This window comes from Felis catus, chromosome B2 (assembly GCF_018350175.1).
Source record: "Felis catus isolate Fca126 chromosome B2, F.catus_Fca126_mat1.0, whole genome shotgun sequence".
NCBI classification, from domain to species: domain Eukaryota; kingdom Metazoa; phylum Chordata; class Mammalia; order Carnivora; family Felidae; genus Felis; species Felis catus.
Window position 1 is genome coordinate 20,159,218 of NC_058372.1, and position 21,257 is coordinate 20,180,474.

General features: G+C 38.5%; 1 protein-coding gene and 1 pseudogene across 10 annotated transcripts in view; both read left to right on the plus strand.

The window, feature by feature from the left end:
* Positions 1 to 1,075: 1,075 nt before the first annotated feature.
* The window catches only part of SLC35B3 (solute carrier family 35 member B3), a 28,364-nt gene continuing 8,182 nt past the window's right edge, over positions 1,076 to 21,257 (plus strand). The window contains exons 1-9 of one of the 10 annotated variants that reach the window (XM_045057144.1): positions 1,545 to 1,637; positions 3,435 to 3,560; positions 5,781 to 5,920; positions 6,464 to 6,576; positions 7,677 to 7,970; positions 10,245 to 10,366; positions 13,937 to 14,091; positions 15,369 to 15,476; positions 20,238 to 20,335. In XM_045057144.1, the coding sequence (XP_044913079.1) occupies positions 7,770 to 7,970; positions 10,245 to 10,366; positions 13,937 to 14,091; positions 15,369 to 15,476; positions 20,238 to 20,335 (684 nt within the window). In that variant the 5' untranslated portion in view covers positions 1,545 to 1,637; positions 3,435 to 3,560; positions 5,781 to 5,920; positions 6,464 to 6,576; positions 7,677 to 7,769. The other 9 variants (XM_045057143.1, XM_045057145.1, XM_045057147.1 and 6 more) reach the window with 9 other exon arrangements.
* Positions 14,058 to 17,598, plus strand: LOC102901266 (annotated as a pseudogene).

The window sequence follows — 21,257 nt, forward strand, 5'->3', positions numbered from 1 at the left end:
CTATTTACTGAGTGCAGACTGTACCAAGCACTCTGTTCTAGATGATGGCAATACAGCTGTGACTGAGACAAAATCTCTGCTCTCATAATACATGGGGGAGGCGCAAACAGCAAGCTGCTGAATGGAAACTGGAAGTAGAGACATAAAGGGGAAGTAGAAAGTCCTGTCAGAAAGGCTATGGTAATTGTCCAGGCAGAAGTAGAGGGTAACTTATGATGTCTCTTGTAGAATAAGTTGTTCTATGCTGACATTTACCTTTTCTTTTGTGCCCACAGCTCCTTGAGGGCAAGGAACCCATACTTGTAATTTATGGATTATGTATACAAACTCTGCATATGCCCATTTAATAGGTGCTCAATAAAGAACTGTTGTTCAAATGCCTTTAAGTCCACATTATTCAGGTAACAGTATGGCATCGTTAATGGCTTTGTCATTTACTGTCTCAGTGGGGAATTAAAATTCTCTAAGTCCTAATTTCAACATTTATAAAATGCTGATAACACTGACCTTGTACCAGGTTGGTAAGGATTAAATAAAAATGCCTAGCCACACTCACCTCGCTTATACTAGGAGATATCTGCCAGTCTTTGATAGAAACCCTCACACCCAAGACAAAATACAAATGTTGCCCTTTCTGTACAATGCCTGTGAAATTGTCAAAGCTGTGCGAAACTGACTTGATGTTAACATATACATTAATCCAATCCATCCCTCTATGGGTATCCAAATCATGCACTCAAAAAATGTTCTGGCTTCCTTACAGTAATCTTTGCCTTCCGGGCCACCTTAGTGTTACCTAAAGCTATCGCAGCTATCCCATCTTCGGGTTCATGTCATTACATCTCAGCGACCGTAGGTGTAACCCTAAATGCAGGATAAATGTTTAGTGTTGATGGCTGGCAGAGCTATGGGATGTATGTACATTCTGAGCAGTAAGTGACATTGTGTTAACAATGCTGTCAACTTTCGTGTCACGTTGGAAGGCCTGGGGTTGCTGTAGCTACAAGGTGAATTATAACGTCAGAAGCAACCCAAGTGCGACTTCAGTCCGCTGTCACCAGAAAGCAGGTGCAAGTCAGGCAAGAACATAATAGAGACAGGTAGGGTGACTATGCCATCTCATCTGGATCAAAAGGAGGGAAGAGGGAACCCCAGTGTTTCTAATTCCGGGTTCAACATTCTCCACTAGTCTTCCTTCCCAAATATCAGCAAAGGGCCATGGCAGTGGAAGTGGCCCCCAGCGTGGTGGCCCACGGGGGGAGGGACCCGGGAGTACGAGGCCGAAGCAACCCGGAGGCTGTAGAGGCTCAGAGACCAACAACAAGCGAGGACCGATCAAAGGATAAGAACACTCTACCCGATCGGCGCTCCCCGCTCCTAAGCAAATTTTAGTGGGCGCAGGAACGCACTACCGGCCCCGTGGTGCCCACTTTGGCTGCGCTCTACCCAGGTTCCTGAGAAGACAGAGCATGCGCGAAAGGTAACCGCGCCCTCGCCGCTAGAGACCCCAGGCCGGCGAGGGGGCGGGGCCGCACAGCTGCGCACGCGCGCGGGGACACGTAGGCGGAAGTGGCGCGCGGGCGCAGGCCAGGCGAACACCTTGCGAGGAGGCGGCGGCCGCTGTGGAAAGTGCAGGGGTAGGCGGAGAGGAGAAGGAGGTGATGGCGACCTGGGGAGGGGGAGACTGCTCCGTCTGGCAGGCGCCACCCGGGCTGGGGTCACCTTTTCAGGTGGCTTAACGGCTCTGGAGTGGACGTGTACCCCCGGCTCTTCGCCGTGTTCGGGACCCAGACCCTCCCCTCCCCAGAGAACCTGGACACAGCTTATCTTCCTCATCTATAACGAGCGTGCGGCGAGGGGATTGAGGGCAGGACGGAGGGCGGGGATGACTTCCTTTTTTAAAGAACGGAAACTGGCACGGTTTCTAGGGAGGAGTGTGTGTCCGTCCCTCCTTGTCCCCTTTGCGCCCTGCGGCAGGCTAGAACCCCCTCAGGCCCCGGTCTGTGGACTCAGGCGTGAGGCCACTTCCAGGAGGGCCTTTTAGACTAGTGAGGGGCCTCTGGAGAACTGGCAGTCGCCTGGGTTCCCAAGACTGCTTTTGAGTGAAGAGCTACTTCCGGGTTCTGCGTTAGATAAAGTACTTAGGGTCTTCTGCTGTCCATCTGCTTTGCGGTGCAAGGTGATCGTTCTTGCCAGGTTATTAAATTTATGTCACAATCTTCCACTAAAAGTTATGCAGATTCTCCAGTCTTTGCAGCTTAGTTTTCTCCCCCGCCTTTTTATTTTTCTTTTAAAGAAATAACGGAAAGGAGGTGGAATGCTTTGGTGTGCTGACAGTGGGTTTTTTTAGTGTCGGGCATATGCATTTCTTCTAAGGTAGTGTCTCACATGTCGATGTCGAGGGTAGATTTTTGGATTCACGTTTTCCTAAGTGAATTGGGATAGTTTGGGCCTTGGAAGAGAGAGATACGGCAGCATTTGAAAATAATTTGGATGAGTGTTATTTGTACTTAATTTCTTTATATTAAATCCAAAGCTTAGATTTATCCCTTGGAAAAAAATAGAGTAACTGTCAAAAATGAGTACCCTGTCTGATCTTCGTGTAGTGAAGTGTGTACAAAGAAATGAGCCCCCCTTTTTTTGTTGTTTTATAACCATAACCCATAGGTGAACAATTAATAGAGTCCAGTTAATGTAGATACAATGGCAAGATTATTTTATTTGTAACAACGAGTATGACAAAATACAGAGTAAACTATGTTCAGGTTATTTACACTGTAATGTAATTTCCTCATATTCTACCCTTTAGTAGTGGGAGACTTTTCTTCTAAAGACTGGAAATGAACTAGATTAAGAAATGAACTGAAAGATTTTTAACTTAAGTGGGTCATTGCAAACCAATGTTATTACCAGTTATTTATAATTTTTAGATGTCAGTATATACTGAAAATGCTGCCTTTTCCCATTTTAGCAGTTGCTTTGTACCAACAAGTAACTAAAGTTAAATATATGTGTTGACTTTAAGAACAGGAGAGGCCCCAGGCAGTGATTCACACCTGTGGGGTTTTTTGTTCTTAGTTTAAGGCTTACTGTGAACGTCTAAAGCAGAGCAAAATGTTGATCATTTAATTTGAAAACAGGTTTAATTCTATGCTGGATTTTATTTTTCCTGCATCGAAAGGACATTGGCCTAGGTTCTGTGGATATTGATTGATATCCATCATTCATGTCTGAAACGGAAGGTTTCACACATTAGGATCACAGTTATTGGGTATCAGAGTTTACAGTGTCTTCCTTCATCAGTCATGTGATCTGACCAGTGATGTTCTGATTAATAAAACTGCATTCTAAATGCAAAGCTTGCAAGGCAGATTTTCTGGAACTGGTACCTCAAGTAAGCAAAAGAAATGAATTTATTTCCATGTTCATTTCAGATGCTTTGTGGGAAATTTCAGTGGAGATGTCAATATTTTGGCACAGATGTCCAAGAAGTGACAGTGCTGAAGGGATTTAACTCTACATGTCTGGCACAGATCTGCGGCTCCTAAGATTGCCAATAGGTGTGTTGAAAGTGGCAAATTGTTGGAAAGGAGCAGAATTCTGTTGATTAAATTGGTGCTTACTAGCGTGCAATAGACTCCTTCATTTCATATTTTACACTTTTGTTATGTGTTGAAACATAATGAAGATGATATCTTCTCTTCCCCTAAAGATTTCAGAAGCTTCTAAGAGAAGCAACCATAAAAGCAAAAAGTTATGCTGTTATGATTTAGGTATTTGTAAAAAATTTTATAAAATGCTATGAGAGTCCAGAGAATCACCCAGCTTGTAATGTATAGGGCCTTAATCAGAGGTATAGCATAGTGGGTATTCATGTTGAGCAATGTGAAAGAGGGATCAGAAAGGGAAGAAGAGATTATAAGCAGTAATCTAGTGATGCCTAGTAATCTAGGCAAGAGAAAACAGCTGCTAATGGTAGGTTCAGAAACAGATTTTAAATACATTTACCAATGTAGAGTCAACAGGAACCTTGGCAAAATGTAAATTTGAGGAAAAGGAAAGAATCTAAGATAATTTACAGATTTTCTGCTCGATACCATAAGTGAGATTGGGAATATAGGAAGGGCAGGTTTGTTTGGAGGTGAACATAGTTCAACTTTGGACTTTTATTTATTTATTTAAGTTTATCTATTTTGAGAGAGAGAGAGAGAGCATGGGGGAGGGGCAGAGAGAGAGAATTGCAACCAGGCTACACACTGAGAGCATGGAGTCCAGTGCGAGGCTCGAACTCATGAACCCCTGAGATCATGACCTGAGCCAAAATCAAGAGTCGGAGGCTTAACTGACTTAGCCACCCAGGCACTCCCAGCTTTGAACATTTTTGAAAGGAGGTGCCAGTGGAACTCATGAGTAGAAATGCTTTCAAAGACGCATTTGGAAATAGAGATCTGGATTTCAGAAGAGAAGTCCGGGTTGGAAGTCCAGATTCATATTTCCAACTGCACATCAGAGGAGTGAGTCTCCCAGCAGCCGACCATATCGCACTAGCAGTAGTTCTAAAAAGTTGGGTAATAGTTGGGGCGCCTGGGTGGTTCAGTCGGTTAAGCGTCCGACTTCAGCCAGGTCACAATCTCGCGATTCGTGAGTTCGAGCCCCGCGTCGGGCTCTGGGCTGACGTCTCAGAGCCTGGAGCCTGCTTCCGATTCTGTGTCTCCCTCTCTCTCTCTGCCCCTCCCCCGTTCATGCTGTCTCTCTTTGTCCCAAAAATAAATACACATTAAAAAAAAAATTAAAAAAAAAAAGTTGGGTAATAGTTAACATTGGTGGTCTTACTATATGCCAGATGTTTTTACATTTATTTCATTTAGTACTAACAAAAATTCTATGATAGGCACATTTTTTACCACCCCTCCCCCTTTTAAAGATGTACAACCTGAAGTTCAAAAAGGTTAAAAGAATTTACTTAAGGTTCTTCAGCTAATCAGTTAGCAAAGCTGGGTCGTGCACTCAGATCTGTCAAAATCCAAAGCGTAGGGAAAGCACCATGCTGTACTGCTTTCTCATAAAGGTAGCTATAATTTTTTTGAGTCACTGCAATATGCCAGGCATTTTGCTGAATTACAAACATCTCAGCAGAATATGGTTGGAGAGAAATTTTTGATACTAACAAAAGCAGGAAAGAGGTCTTCTAGAAGTTTTATTTATTCTCTCATGTAAATATATAATCAATATTTGCACATCCTACTCAACCTGTTTTCCATAAGATTTTTAGTTTTGCTCACAAAGTTTGCCGCCACCACAGTACATTTGAAAAATCATACTCAGGTAGACAGGGTGATTGCAAGCTGGGGTTTCAGGACTTCCAGATGAAGGGCCAATTTATTTGGTTCCTTTTTAAGGGTGCAGAGTATGCCGGATCCCAAGAACGGAGAGATAAGTAAGATTTGAGTCTTGCCTTTTCAGTTCTGTTCTCTCCCAGCTGGGGAATTAGAGAGGGTATCACAAAGGAAGGAACGCTAAAGCTTATTTCAAACCCTGACCTAGAGAAAGAAGACATCAGGCTGAAAGAACATCATTAACATAAGGTAGAGGTGTTTGAAAGTCCATGGTCTATTTCTGGAATGAAATAGTAGTCCATTGTGGGCAGTTTGGGGCTTGATTGAAAGATGTGGAGGGAGGAGAAGCTTAAGGGGGATCAGATTTATTTGAATGGTACTCTGTATCCATGCCTACACATGTGGAAAGTAGTTACTCAGGTTTTTGTTTCTTCTACATTCAAGATCATTTGAAGCATGATTTATAAAGAAAGTCAGATCTCAAGGGTGTCCTGCAAGATGTCTTAAAAAGTCTTAACTCAGAGATGGCAGTGATTGAAACATAGTGTGGGAAGGAAGAACAATATATAAAGAAGAAGAAACAGGTAAAGGAAAAGAAATACAGTAAAACTTCTTAAAATTATGATTTTTCTCTTTAGAAATTTGGCGGGTGCACTGTAAAACAAATGTTCTTTGATGCCTGAGGATGGTTAGTTACAAGTTGTATTCAGAACCTGGATCCATATTTAAATTGCTAAAGATGGCCTGCTTAATCTCTGTGATCAGCAAAGGAGAAGTGATCACAAAGTGACTAAGTCTTGCCATTTTAAGCCATCAAGACAGTTTTGTCAAAATTATCCTTATCCATGCTCTTTACTCAACTAGTCTGAATTTTAGTCCCCATTGGGGTTGTGAAAGACAGTCTTTTCTAGGATAATTTTTTCATCATAAATGTGTTTAGTTGTCCTAACTCTGCTCTCTCCTCATCCTGTACTTGGAATTCATTTTTCAGTTTATATAAATCCAAAGAGAAACTGACAGTCATCTACAGAGTCCTCATGACTTTTTTTCACAAACTAACAAAAAATGATGTTTTCCAGCTTTTTATAATCCCAAAGACTTCTTTATTTCTTTTTTTTTTTAAACAGCTGTATTGAGGTATAATTTTTATACAAAAAAAAACTACACATGTTTAACATAACACAATTTGATGAGTTGGGACATATGCATATACCTGTGATACCATCACCTAATAATCAAGGTAATACATATATCTGTCATCTCTACAAGTTTCCATGTGTCTGCCTGTGTGTGTGTGTGTGTGTGTGTGTGTGTGTGTGTGTGTGTGGTTAAAAATGTATAACCTGGTATCTACCCTCTTAAGAAGTTTTTAAGTGCACACCACCATGTTGTTAACTATAGGCACTATGTCCCATAGTGAGTCTCTAGAACTTACTCATCTTGTATAAATGAAACTTGAAATCCATTGAACAAGTCCCCAAAGACTTATTTTTTTTTATTTATTTTTTTATTTTTTTTTTTTCAACGTTTATTTATTTTTGGGACAGAGAGAGACAGAGCATGAACGGGGGAGGGGCAGAGAGAGAGGGGACACAGAATCGGAAACAGGCTCCAGGCTCTGAGCCATCAGCCCAGAGCCCGCCGCGGGGCTCGAACTCACGGACCACGAGATCGTGACCTGGCTGAAGTCGGACGCTTAACCGACTGCGCCACCCAGGCGCCCCAGCCCAAAGACTTTTTAAATTAAAATGATTTCCAAAGGAAGGAAACATCTTTTAACCTAAGAAATGCTGTTGCTAAAGCATATCATCCTTTCTATAGTCTCTGACAAATCTAGCTTTTTTAAAAGTAACTTATAGTTGTTTGAGTTTATTTTAAAACATCCTTAGCAAGTATATTTTAAATTGTATTAGTATTTAAGGGAGCATCAGTTTTTTGTGTGCAATTAAAGATCAACTTTAATGTTGAAGATATTACTCATAGACTGTCATGGGCTTTAAAAATCATATCCTTAATACATATAAAAACAATAAAAGCGTATTTACTTCTTTGATAAGTAAACACAAAGATAAAAAATAAACACTAAGTTAGCTTTTGACGTTTGCTGTGGGAATGAGAATGGCATTATGTTTAGTGATATTGGTCTTTACCAGGCAAACATAAATTGGAGAGTAGACATTGTTTTTGGTTGCTTAGAAGTTTGAATAGAGGAATTACTATATTAATATCTAGAGAAAATGAGATTCGCCTGTATAATTTTTAAAGTGTGATGTGAACTATTACTTGGAGCATAGTATCTTATCCAAAGGTTTTGCTTTAATTGCTAATTTCCTTCTTTAGGACTTGGCTCAGCAAGCAAAAGAAACACTGAACAAAGGAGAGGAAACCAACAAAGATAAATTTGGAAGCACTGAATGCAACAAAACAAGAACAATGGATCTCAAGTTCAACAGTTCCAGGAAATATATTTCTATAACTGTCCCTCCCAAAACACAGACAATGTCACCACACATCAAGTCAATAGATGACGTTGTAGTGCTTGGCATAAATCTCAGCAGATTTAACAAACTTACTCAGTTTTTCATATGTGTTGCTGGAGTTTTTGTATTTTACCTAATTTATGGATATTTACAGGTAAAAATATTTATTTACAAGATGCTAATTATTTATAACAGTTGAGGTCAATAAGAGCATTACTAATAGTTTTACCCAAGGTAGTTTTCTCCATAGGATACCAGTTTATTCACATTTTTGAGTTTTTTAAATATGGAAAAAGACTTTCTAAAAGTTAGTGTGCTCCTTTTTTCGGGGATCAAAATTTCACAGTTGAACATTTCAGATGGGAGAGGAACAGAGACCATCTTAAAAAATTAAAATTGTGAACACAATTTGAACTATTTATTGTGTTTAACAAAATGGGGGTAATATGCACCCCCATGTGTTTGTAAAGAGTGATTCAAGTATTCGCTGATATTTTGGAACATAATTCTCCAATAAAATTGAATAGTAACACAAAAGTCATATTCTAGCCCATGGTTGATTCTTGGAGCTCATTAGAGTGATTTAAAAATTATTGTATTCTTTTTGATTATCACATATAGATGAACTATAAAAGGAAGTATAAATAAAGAAGATGGTAGAATTGATTATTCCTTACTTTGTAAAAATGCTATGAGGAGTATTAGCGTGAAATAAAAACATGAATTAAAAATCTTAGTATTTATAACAACTAATTTCCCCACTAGAAGATGATACAAACATTCAGATATCACAATGAAGAGCAATGAAAAATAGTAAATTTTATCAAAGAAAGGTTGCAATTTCTTGTTAAGGAATATTTTATTTCTTCTTCAAAATACCATTGTTACCAAATAGTCTGGGAGCAGAGTTAGTCATTAGAAAGGAAAATGAATTAGAAGTTTGCTGTACAAATTTATATTAATCTTTTTCTGTTTGATTAATGAGCAGAGACTTAATAATCTATGCAAAACTTCTTTTAAAATTAGATAAACACCACTTTCACTTTGTGACAACTGATGTTGCTAGCATATTAAAATAGTTTAGGGGCGCCTGCGTGGCTCAGTTGGTTAAGTGTCTGATTCTTGATCTCTGCTCAGGTCATGATCTCACAGCTTATGAGATTGAGCCCCGTATCAGGCTCTGCACTGATAGTGCAGATTCTGCTTGGGATTCTCTCTCTCCCTCTCTCTCTCTGACCCTCCCTGGCTCATGCTCTCTCTCTCTTGCTCTCTGACTCTCAAAAATAAATGAAAAAAAGAAAAGCTTTAAAATAGTTTAGAGAAAATGGTGGGGTTTTGTAATGAAGTTATATATATATATATATATATATATATATATATATATATATATATATATATATATATATATATATATAATATATCTGAATGCTAGCATACTTAATAAAGCTATTTTCATGTTTTTTAGTTCATGTGCCAGAAAATTCCTAAATACCTTGCAGACGTACTTGAACATGAAGTAAATTTGGGGAATTACACAGTATCTAGTTCAGAGTTTATGAGGGAGGGTGATTTATTGGATTAAGCCAAATAACTATTGGAATACCTCTTAATGACTTGTTAATAATGGCTTATTAACAATTAATATAAATGTTACTTCATGACACAACATTGTGTTTAGATAAGTAACCATTTACAAGGAGAAATTTCATAAAACCCGTGGCCCAGATATTCTAAAAAATAACATTGGTTTGAACTGATTAAATTCCTATAGAAAAAACAGGTCTGAGATAATAAACTTCTAATGAAATATATTTATTGTATCATAAAGGAGTTCTTGACCCAGGGACCTTTCTCAATGTTTGGGAGCAATTTTTAATTTTGGCAATCTTTTTTTTTTTTTTTTTTTTTTTTTTAAAGAGCAAAGCATAGGATAATGTTGCTTTATAGCCAGCCTTCTTCCTCCCTTTGTTTTTCTCACTCAGTTCTTTGGAAAGGCCTCCTGGACTTCTCTAATTTTACCTTTGAGGTGCCTTGTGATTTGGATGGTGTTTTGATTTTTGGTGGGTTTTTTTGTTTTGTTTGTTTTTTTGCTGGTGGTGGTGGTGGTGAGGCTTGGTTTCTTTTTAAATGTTGTGTTTATAGGGGCGCCTAGGTGGCTCAGTTGGTTGAGCGTCCAACTGCGGCTCAGGTCATGATCTCATGGTTTGTGAGTTCGAGCCCCGTGTCGGGCTCTGTGCTGACAGCTCAGAGCCTGGAGCCTGTTTCGGATTCTGTCTCCTTCTCTCTCTGCCCCTCCCCACTTGTGCTGTGTCTCTCTGTCTTTCAAAAATAAATGTAAAAAAAAAATTTAATGTTGTGTTTATAGGAATTTATTGTGAAGAAATTGGTTTGCCCAAGAACTTAACAGTATTCATGTATCTCTTGACAGGAATTAATATTTTCAATGGAGGGTTTTAAGTCCTTTGGCTGGTACCTAACTTTAGTACAGTTTGCATTTTACTCCATATTTGGCCTAATAGAACTTCAGCTTATTCAGGACAAAAGGAGAAGGTATGTAGTTTGTTTTTATTTTTTTGACAGTTAAATTCATTAGTAGTAGTTAAATTTTTTGTTTTGTGTTTTGGGAAAATGGAGTATGTTATACATGCAATATACATATCATATCTAATGCCCAAGAATTTTTATCAGTATAATCAACTTACTAAAAAATACTAAATATATTTTCTTTGTACCCTGAAAAAAAGTGGTCTCTCTTACAGTGTAATGTTATCAGAAAAATGTAGTTTAGGCTCAACTTACAGTAAATGTATCTTCTTGAAACAGGAGAAAGTATCAAGTGTACATAAGTGTTTTTATAAATTTCACTGAAGTGGGTGTGATTACTGAAAGACTTACAGTGCTACTAAGATCAAAGTGATGAAATGAACTATCAATGCCAGTTTTATAGTGGTCTTTGAAATGTACAGTTAATGTTTGGTGGGATATGCTCTGCTTAATATTGTTGTATTTGTAATGTCCAGGACCTGAGACTGCATGTTTAGACATCAGAGAAATTTCATAACGTGTGTTTTCATCAAAACCACAGGAGCTTGTTTAACAGTATATTTTAAATTGACCATCTAGATTTGAGAAATATCTCAAAATATTTTTAATAGTATACTAAACAATGTGCAATAAAAACCTGATTATATACAAGAGGAGGTTAGGAAATTGAATGTAACTTCTGTAAGTGTGGTTATCCTGTCATATCAGAGACTTTAATATGTGAACATTTCATGTATATATTGGGCAGTTTAAATGCAGTAAAGGAGCTATAATACTGACATTCGATCTTCATTGATACAAATGTTCAATCTTTCAGTAAAAATAGGATATTTTCACAGCTGCTATTTTTCTTACAAATATATTTTTGATATTTCTAAGAAGATAACTATAAAATTTTAAATATTTAAGTCTACACCACTGGTATTTCTTCATAGTCCTAATTCATAGTTCTCAACCTCTTTACTGCCAATAAATTTTTAGAGCAGTCATAGTAAAATGTTTGAATCTGAGAATAGCATTTGTATTATTTTCATGCTCTAAAACTGCCATTCTCAGTCACAGGTGATAGGATAAAAAGTAATTAAATATATCTGTCCAGACTAATCTGTAGGAAAACCTGATGGTTCATTACCAGTTGCAAACTGCTGGACGTCTGTTTTCAAAGTAAAAGAATCTAACACTGTCTTTCTTAAATGGAAAGTGATACCAAGATACGCCTCCCTGTCATCTACCCAAATGAGATGGGGAGTGTGCCTCCGGCCATGTTTATCCCTGCCTTTAAACCACATGACTGTAACATGTTTAAAGATAAAATAATTTCTGTTTGATTTAAACATAAATGAAGGAGTGTAGGAAAAGAATTTACAGATGAAGATAATTATGAGTTGAAACCTTTTCATTTCCATGGCACATTAAAAACATTTTTAGTTTAAAAAGTCTTTAAAGGTATGTTACAATGAAAATATGCTTAGTCACATATTTCTGAATTTATTTAAATGCCATTGTTCTCTAAATCTTGAGTTAGCCAGATTCTTTGCTTAGTTTTTTTTTTCCCCCTTTCTTCCTATGTTTATATGAATACCTTGTACTTGAAAGAGAAAAGGATATGGAGTCAGAAAACATGTATTTGAGTCTTGGCATGGCCTCTAATTAGCTGTCCTAAGACCTCAAGGGAGTTTCTTAAGTTCTCTGACCTTTGAGGACCATTCCCTAATGTGTGGTAAAGCATATTGTAAGTTGCAATACCCTGAACCCGCTACTTGTTATTTTTCACCAAAGATTACCTTGTAACTTTGTTGTTACTTTGAGTTTTTAAGGAAGATCTGTCAAATTGGTTTTGTAGGGGCTATTTAAAGTCACAATTTCCCCACCATGTCTAAAGAAGTAAGAAATTGAGATACTAAATAAACAGACCCAGTGAGCACCCCAGAGGCAGGATGATGAATCTAATAACCTCCTGGTTTCACCAGTGAGCGAACACCCCTGGAGGAGGCTGGGGCCTTCATGAGTCTCTATGGCAAGTTGCTCTCAGAGTTGTGACCTTCTGAATATAGGTCTCCTGAGTTTCAGGCTGGTTTTCTTTCGACCTGTGTTATGCTACTTTTTAATCAACATTCCTTATGATTTTTCTGACTTGAGGTTTTTTTTTAATTTTCTGGCCACTATTTGCAATTTATCTCTGAGGAAATTTGACCACTGTGACTTCTGTCATTACCTGGAAGAGTAGTGCTGTCCTTCCCTGATGATGCCTCACTGAGGATTAGACCCCACAGACAGCATGTAAATCAGTGTTTGTGTTCTCCACTGATGCATATGGGCATGCCACGTTATTTCCACACGGACTTTAAATGTTGACTACTCTATTAGCGGTTGAGTAGGAAAGGCCTGAAAATTGAAATGTAAATGGAAGGATACATTTTAATTGAATTTTCCAGTAAATTATTTTGCCTTATATCTAGCCAAATAAAAACTATGGAGGAGTTTTGTTGCCTTGATTTAATCCCAAAATGGAAGCTACATCTAAGTATGCAGCATAATCTAATTATGTGCATAGTACTTCACGTGTTAGTCACACCAGTGTACAGGGTTATCTTAGACCAATAAATATCCAGTCAAAGTGCACAATAATAGTGCAAAATTCTGAAGATATCATATTAAAAATCCCCTTTAGGAAATTCAGATAGGACCCCAGGTAGTGATTTGGAATCGTGAGGAGGGGAATCAGATACCTCATCTTGAAGCTAATTGTTTTAACATTTTATGGAATACAGAATTAGAGTTCACCCATATGACATTGTGGTGATAAAAATCACGTTCAGCCTTTTAAACTGCCATGTACTTTTTCTGCAGGTACTCTGCTCAGAATATTTTAGCAGAAGGGCTAGACGTATTTTTCCTAATGCTAGATGGGAACATTAGGAAACAACAATTTAGAAGTTGAAAATTAGTTAAGGTTCCTTTTACCATTATGGAGGTCAATGTTTTTTAAAACTCTTTTTTTCCAAATTTAGTCAAGATGGTTTTTATACGTAGGTAGAACTGCTGTTAAAAAACTTCTTACCGGGGCACCTGGGTGGCTCAGTCGGTTAAGCGGCCGACTTCGGCTCGGGTCATGATCTCACGGTCCGTGAGTTCGAGCCCCGCGTCGGGCTCTGTGCTGACAGCTCAGAGCCTGGAGCCCGTTTCCGATTCTGTGTCTCCCTCTCTCTCTGACCCTCCCCTGCTCATTCTCTGTCTCTCTCTGTCTCAAAAATAAATAAACGTTAAAAAAAAATTAAAAAAAAAACTTCTTACCAACGTTTCAGACCACCCAGAAGAATCTGCAGAACTCTGTGGTACACCGTGTTTCACACAGCTGAAAGTTCTCACTTGTGATCAATTAAATTGGGTAAATTGTTGCTTTTACCAACATTCTTTTGTATGAATACAGCGTGATAACCTTTAAAATAGTGGTATTTCACCAGTATTTGTAGAAATACTCATCAGAAATTAGACATTTACACATTGTAAACACATTATCTTATAATAGTGTGAATCGGGTCCCAAAATGAAGATTTTAAAAATTGTCTTTTACAGAATACCAGGAAAAACCTACATGATAATAGCTTTTCTAACTGTGGGTACTATGGGGTTATCAAATACTTCCTTGGGCTACCTGAATTATCCCACCCAAGTCATCTTCAAGTGCTGCAAATTGATTCCTGTTATGCTAGGAGGAGTTTTTATTCAAGGTATAGTAATGATATGTTTTCATACTGTTTGAAACTAAGAGGATCTGTTACGGCATCTAGCATTAGGAAAAACCTGAAACTCCAATTAATATTTTTTAATGAACATTCGAAATATCAGAACAATTCTGAGTGACATTATATCAAAATAAGGTATTATAAAAACACTGATACTTCTGCAATATCCCCTAGTCTTTGCCGTCAGTAATTTGGACTGGGGAAAAATAAAAATAGTACTTTTTTAAATTACTTTTTCTTTTAGTCGGGAATCCATCACATTTCCAGAAATACTGCATTCATCTATTGAAGACGTAGCTCAGAAATACCTAGAAAACTCCTCTTTTCAATTCTTTCATTCTTCTGCTCTGCAGGGCTCCTCTCTCTACCTCCATCATACACACGGACAGTTCTCACACTGAAGTAAAGGTTAACCTGAGCAGAACTGCTTTTTTACCAACTCTGCTGGCTCACTGACTTCCTAGAGCCCCAACTAAGTTACAGGCTATGTGGAAATAGGAGCGAAAGAGGAAGCAATGATAGCAAGTGGAACACATTTTTGTTGTTTCTATAACAGTCATGCAGAATATTCATGTTTTGACAATCAAGGGTTTCTATTTCACTAAAGTTCTTACACAGCCTGACTTCATTTTTTACATTAGAGGCCTTCCCACAAAAGCCCTTTGAAATGAAAGTATGGATGTCAACTACTTCATGTATAATTTCAGGGTAACTGTTGATGCAGGAAAAAGTACTGATACCCTTCCCTATTAAAAACCACATGCATGTGTAATACGTCCTTAACAATCCTTACCAAAAAGTTATACTACATGATTTTATTATTTAGATGTGGATCTACTAAAATAGGTTCATTCGCACCAATTCTGATTATGGTAGTTGCAAACTTAAACAGTTATGCAGCCTGAAAAATTGCTCTGGTTACTTTGTAAACGTATGGGCTGTAAGAAAATTCAGAATCTTATAATATACACGAAGGAAAAAGGCACTCATGTCCATGCACTTTAAATGTTCATATTTACTCACCGTAACAGATAAGGTAGGATCTCATCTCTAACTCCTAAGGACATGTTGCTGCTCATTGGTAATTTAATTTTCCGAAGCCCTTCTGTGACTGTCTAAGGCACTGATCTAAGCATTCTTCGTATGTTTTTGACTTTGGATATAAAAAGCAGATCCTGCTATACTTGGTTAGACACATAGATCTAAAACTGTGTCAAGTGGGCGTGTGCATAATGAGGTTGGCTTACATTTATTTTACACAGGGAAGCGTTACAACATTGCAGATGTGTCTGCTGCCATATGTATGAGCCTTGGCCTGATATGGTTCACCCTAGCTGACAGCACGGTTGCACCAAATTTCAACCTGACCGGTAAGGAAATTGTTTGTGCTGCTCAGATTTTACAGGCATTTGGGTTTAGAGTAAGAACTTTTATAATTTCGTGAGAATTTTAAACGATAGTGTGACATCTATGATTTTCGTATCTGACATAAAGCTTTCGGACTTTCTGTATAAGATGTAGTAAAAATATTACAACCCTGCAAATGTAACAGTTCTTTTTAGTGCTCTGGTATCTTGACATGACAAAACGCTGTGCGGCCAGTCAAAACCTTCTGTGATCCAGTACATGATAGATGAGTTACTTATGGGCTGAATCGGAAGTACACACATTAGTTATAGGAGAATCACAGTAGTAACTTTTTATTCTTTTTTTAAAAAAAATTTAAATTGCACATTTACTTGTCATTATTTTAGCTAAAGAGGAAAAGTTATGCTATATGTTAACATAGAACTGTGTACTCTAAATATGTCTTTAACCTTACAGTGCTTGAAGTTTCCACCATGAACAGTTTCCTCCTTGTGTGTCCCGTGGAATTTTGCAAATAAAATTTAGATTTTTCACAGGCAAAATAGGTATTCTCTATATTTAGAACTAAATAAGAATAAAAAATGTGTTATAATATTGTTTTTGTTCTAAAGACCTTGAAGAGAAATTATTATATTATTATATACACAGTATTGTCATTCTTATACTGTTGAGTTTTATTCATAAGCTTAGTATCATCCCATCTCCTAGCCTGACAAAAGTAGTATTTAAAATACTTACGTGTTCAGGGCAGGTCTCGGTGGCCGGAGGAGGAGTAGGTGCAGGTAAAGGTGGCAGCAGCCAAGGCCACGGACTGCATCATGGAGGTCACCTGGGGCCAGGCAGAAAGCAGCAGGAAGCCCAGTGCTGACATGCAAAGATCACTACCTTGATTCCAGTGCTCACTTTGGCATTTCGAAAGAGATGCTGAAAGATGAGGCACTCACCCTCATGTACCAAAACTCCATGTTTCATAGCTGACACCTCTTTGTGGACAACATGGTACTGGACCTGGGCTCTGGCCAAGGGATCCTCTGTATGTTTGCTGCCAAGGCTGGAGCCCGCAAGGTCATTGGTCATTGGGATCCAGTGCTCCAGTATCTCTGATTATGTGGTGCAGATTGTCAAAACCAACAGTTTAGACCGTGTGGTGACCATCACCAAGGGGAAGGTGGAGAAAGTAGAGGTTCCAGTGAAGAAGGTAGACATCATCATCACTGAGTAGATGGACTGCTGCCCCTTCTACAAGTCGATGCTCAATATGGTGTTCCAGACAAGTGGCTGACACCTAATGGCCTCATCTTCCCAGACTGAGCCATGCTGTATGTGACAACCATTGAAGACCGGCTGTACGAAGACTATGAAGATCCACTGGTGGGAGAACATATATGGCTTTGACATATCTTGTGTCAAAGACATGGCCATCAGAGAGCCCCTGGTGGATGTGGTGGACCCCAAGCAGCTGGTCACCAATGCCCGCCTCATGAAGGAGGTGGACATCTACACTGTCAAGGTGGAAGACCTAATCTTCACCTCCCCCTTCTGCCTGCAAGTGAAGCACGCCCTGGTGGCCTACTTCAACATCAAGTTTACTTGCTGCCCCAAGAGGACAGGCTTGTCCACCAGCCCTGAGTCCCTGCACACGCACTAGGAGCAGACAGTGTTCTACATGGAGGACCACCTGACAGTGAAAACAGGCGGAGAGATCTTTGGCACCATTGACATTCAGCCCAGGGCCAATAATAATCGAGATCTGGACTTCACCATTGACCTGGACTTCAAGGGCCAGCTGTGTGAGCTGTCCTGCTCTACTGACTACCAGATATGCTGAAGCAGCACCTGGCTTCTCCCACAGGCCCAGGGGCAACAGTGTTCTTAGGCAGTTCTTCTCTTCCCTCCCTCAGAAGGGCTTTTTTTAGGGCCTGGGCTGAGGGGCGGGGCACATCATGGCTATGTTTTTCATAATTTATGCTTTTATATGGTTGCATTTATTGCCAGTAGATCCTCAACGGGGGGAAGAGAGTAAAAATAAAATAAAATACTGGGGCGCCTGGGTGGCGCAGTCAGTTAAGCATCCGACTTCAGCCAGGTCACGATCTCGCGGTCCGTGAGTTCGAGCCCCGCGTCAGGCTCTGGGCTGATGGCTCAGAGCCTGGAGCCTGTTTCCGATTCTGTGTCTCCCTCTCTCTCTGCCCCTCCCCCGTTCATGCTCTGTCTCTCTCTGTCCCAAAAATAAATAAACGTTGAAAAAAAAAATTTAAAAAAAATAAATAAAAAATAAAATAAAAAAATAAATAAATAAAATAAAATACGTGTTCATAGGAACTCTGAAGAAAGGGAAAAAATTTATTCATGAGAAAAAGGTACTAGATAATGAAGAAAATTATTTACATCAGCTTTGCTATTCCTAAGAATCAAAAATTTTTTTCATGGCTGTTAGTCAGCCTTCTTTATTTACTAACCTGGTTAACCAGGCTAAGTTAATGGGTTTAAATGTAACCAGCACAGCCTCTTGGAGTAACCCTTCAACAACCAAAAGATTCTGATGGACCCTCTTACAACATCTGTTTCAACTTTGCTCAGAGTACAGGTGATCATTACTTCACTGAGTTTTCCTCTGAGAAAGAAGCTTATAGTTACAGTTGTGTCTGACATGGTGTAGATTTTTCAAGAACGCTTCATGTCAGCAACTCTCAAAGGAGAATTATGTATGGAAACTGAGGTAATTGACTCTTTTACTTATTGAAAAAGCAGTTTTAGAGAAGGCACAATTTGCAGTCAGAATCACGGCTTCAAATTCTGTTCAGATCACTTAAAATTATAACCCTGGCTAAAGTGCCAGACCCCTTTGTACTCTCCCCTTAAAACAGAGATCATGATGATAGCTTGCCTCACACAGAGGTGGTGGGAGGATTGACTGAGGTGATGGAACAGTGGGTATGAATGAAAGCGCATGCGCGTGCTGAGGGTGAAAGTGACAGTAAAGATGGGCTGAAGTGGTGTCAGTGGTGTCGGTGGTCCTGCAACCTCTCAAGGTGACATGACCGCTGACCTTTTCCGACTCCCATGGAAATATTTTGTAAGAAAATTAGAACCTGGTCATACTTCATCATTAAGAATAACTGATGAGCACTTATCATGGTCTCTGATCTGTAATAATATATTATCTAAAGGAGATTAGATTAACTGTTTAGGTAGTTATTTAAGATAGACATAAATAAAACTTTGAATGTGTAAAGTGAATATATCTGAATTTACTTATGCAGATAAATGTCTGCCTTTAAATATTCCCCTTAGAATGTAGTTCAAGCATTTTCATGCTGTGTTGCCTTTGTTCAAAACATTTTTAGAATGTCTTTGAATAGCCTGCCGGGAGCGAGGATGTTGTATTCAAGTCTTCAACAATAGCCCGTCTTTGTTTCAAGGACAGGTTTCATATTTGAAATAAGTAAAAGAGCATTCAGGATCAAGTTTGGTGAATAAAAATGTATGATTAGGTAATAAATACCACAAAGTTAGATGATGAAAAGGCAAACTGAAGAATAAGTATGAAAACTTGAAAATTCTCAAGTGCACACACATGCGCATATATTTTTCTGCTCTGTGTAATTGCTTCTGCATTGTTTAAAAAAATGAAAAGGGGGAAATTCCCGTAGGTCCCAGCAGACTCACAGACGTAACCAAGGCTGCTTTTTGTTCTTTCTGTAAAGCACATGGCTGGTGACCGGTGTCCTGAACACTTCAGGTAACCAACCGCCTGCTTCTTAGGTAGATGTGCCTATTCGCATTGGTGTGTTGATTTCCAGATTTGTACATGCCAGTTGTACTGTTACAACTAGGTAATAATATTGCTTGCACTGCGCAGAAATGAAGGACACCTGGGTGGCTCAATCGTCGAGCGTCCGACTTCAGCCTAGGTCATGATCTCATGGTTCACGAGTTCGAGCCCCACATCAGGCTCACTGCTGTTGGTGCAAAGCCCATTTCAGACCCTCTGTCCCCCTCTCTCTGCCCCTCCCCAACTTGCGCTCTCTCAAAAGTAAATATTTTTTTTAAATTGTTTAAAAATGAGTTTGAAGAGAGAATTGTTTCTGTTAATTGAAACAATATGGTTGACTAGTCAACAGAATCATTGTTGAATTAGGTGTGGAGGAAACAACTGTAAAAATAGCAGGATATCATAAAAGCGTGAAGGGATTCTGCCCCCCGACTGTGTCCGAAGTTCCTGTGTTTTCCTGTATGCTTTTTAAGGAAAACAACTGGGAAATCATTAACGGTGTGTGTTATGAGTATGGTTTTCGTTAGGACACATATTCAAAGAAAAGACCTTGGCAACTATGTGTATGTTTATGTGTTTTAAATGTTTTAATAATGTAGGTAATTTCTTTTATGATTTCCATCCTCATCTGATTTTTTCAATTAACTACCAGTCCCGATAGAGCTCCTAAGAATTTCTTCTGTATGTGTTTAATAGAGTATTCCTTTCAAACATTTAACCTAAACAGAACTATTATTTTATATAATAATGAAACACAGTAAGGTGACAACTTTAATGTAGTTTATTAGTGTCCATTACCTTTTTTTTTTGACGTTATCATCTATGCGCCCAATTATTGCTGGTTGTGGATGAAAATAATCCATTTTTACTGAGCAAATGTGATTTAAGATCTGCTTTGGTTTTTCAGCCAAGTTAAATCTCTGGTAAATCTTGAGTGTCATTCACATGTTTAAATAAGGAGGTTGTATTTTTCTGCACTTTCTTGAAGGTGTGATCCTTATTTCCCTGGCGCTGTGTGCGGACGCCGTCATTGGGAACGTTCAAGAGAAAGCCATGAAACTGCACAATGCTTCCAACTCAGAAATGGTAAGTGCTCTGGTGTTTTTTTCTCCACGATGGACAGGCTCAGAAATGGTGACGTGGTTCATTTTGCGAACCACTTCTGGTGTTGGAGACTGGCACGGCATTTTCCAACTGGTTTGTCATCATTATTTTCACAAAAGTAATCCATGCAAACATTACAGGAAATGAAAAAGTAAAAATACCATTACCACTATGGAGCTTATTGTATAATATTTGATGAATATTTTCCCTATTTCTAGAGTTTTTTACATACTAAAAAATCCTTTGTGACATCACTTTTCTCCTCTCTTTGTATTTGGTATTATCTTCCATTTAGAAGCTTGTGATTTTTATATAGTTGATCCTTTCCTTCATGGCTTCTGGAAACATATTATGATTGAAAAGGGCTTTCCCATCTCTTAAGATTTAAGAATTTTACCCAGGTTGCCTATCCATTTTATGATTTCCTTTTTAATTAAAGCTTCGATCTAGCCAACACTTTAAAAGATTTTTCTTCCATATGGCTATCCACTTGCCCCAATTTCATTTATTGAAAGATCCACTTTTCAGCCTAAGTGCCTTCTTTATCATATCATAGTGTAATGTAGGATTCAGAATTATATTCTTTTGGATTTCTTTCTGCACCCAAACCATGTGATGACAGCAGCTTTGTCATACATTTACCATCTGCTAAGACTAGCCAGCAATGTTCCTTTTGTTTTTCAGAATATTACTACCATGGTTATTCTTGGGTGTTCATATCCCCAAATAAACTAGAAATCGCATTGCTATTGTGATTGGTATAGCACTGAATTATAACTTAATTTAGGGAGAATGACATCTATACACTTGATTCTTTCAGTCCAAGAATAAGGTATGACTTTCCTTTTATTCAAGTGTTTTTTTTTTCCAATGTCCCTTAGATTTTAATTTTTTTTTTCATATA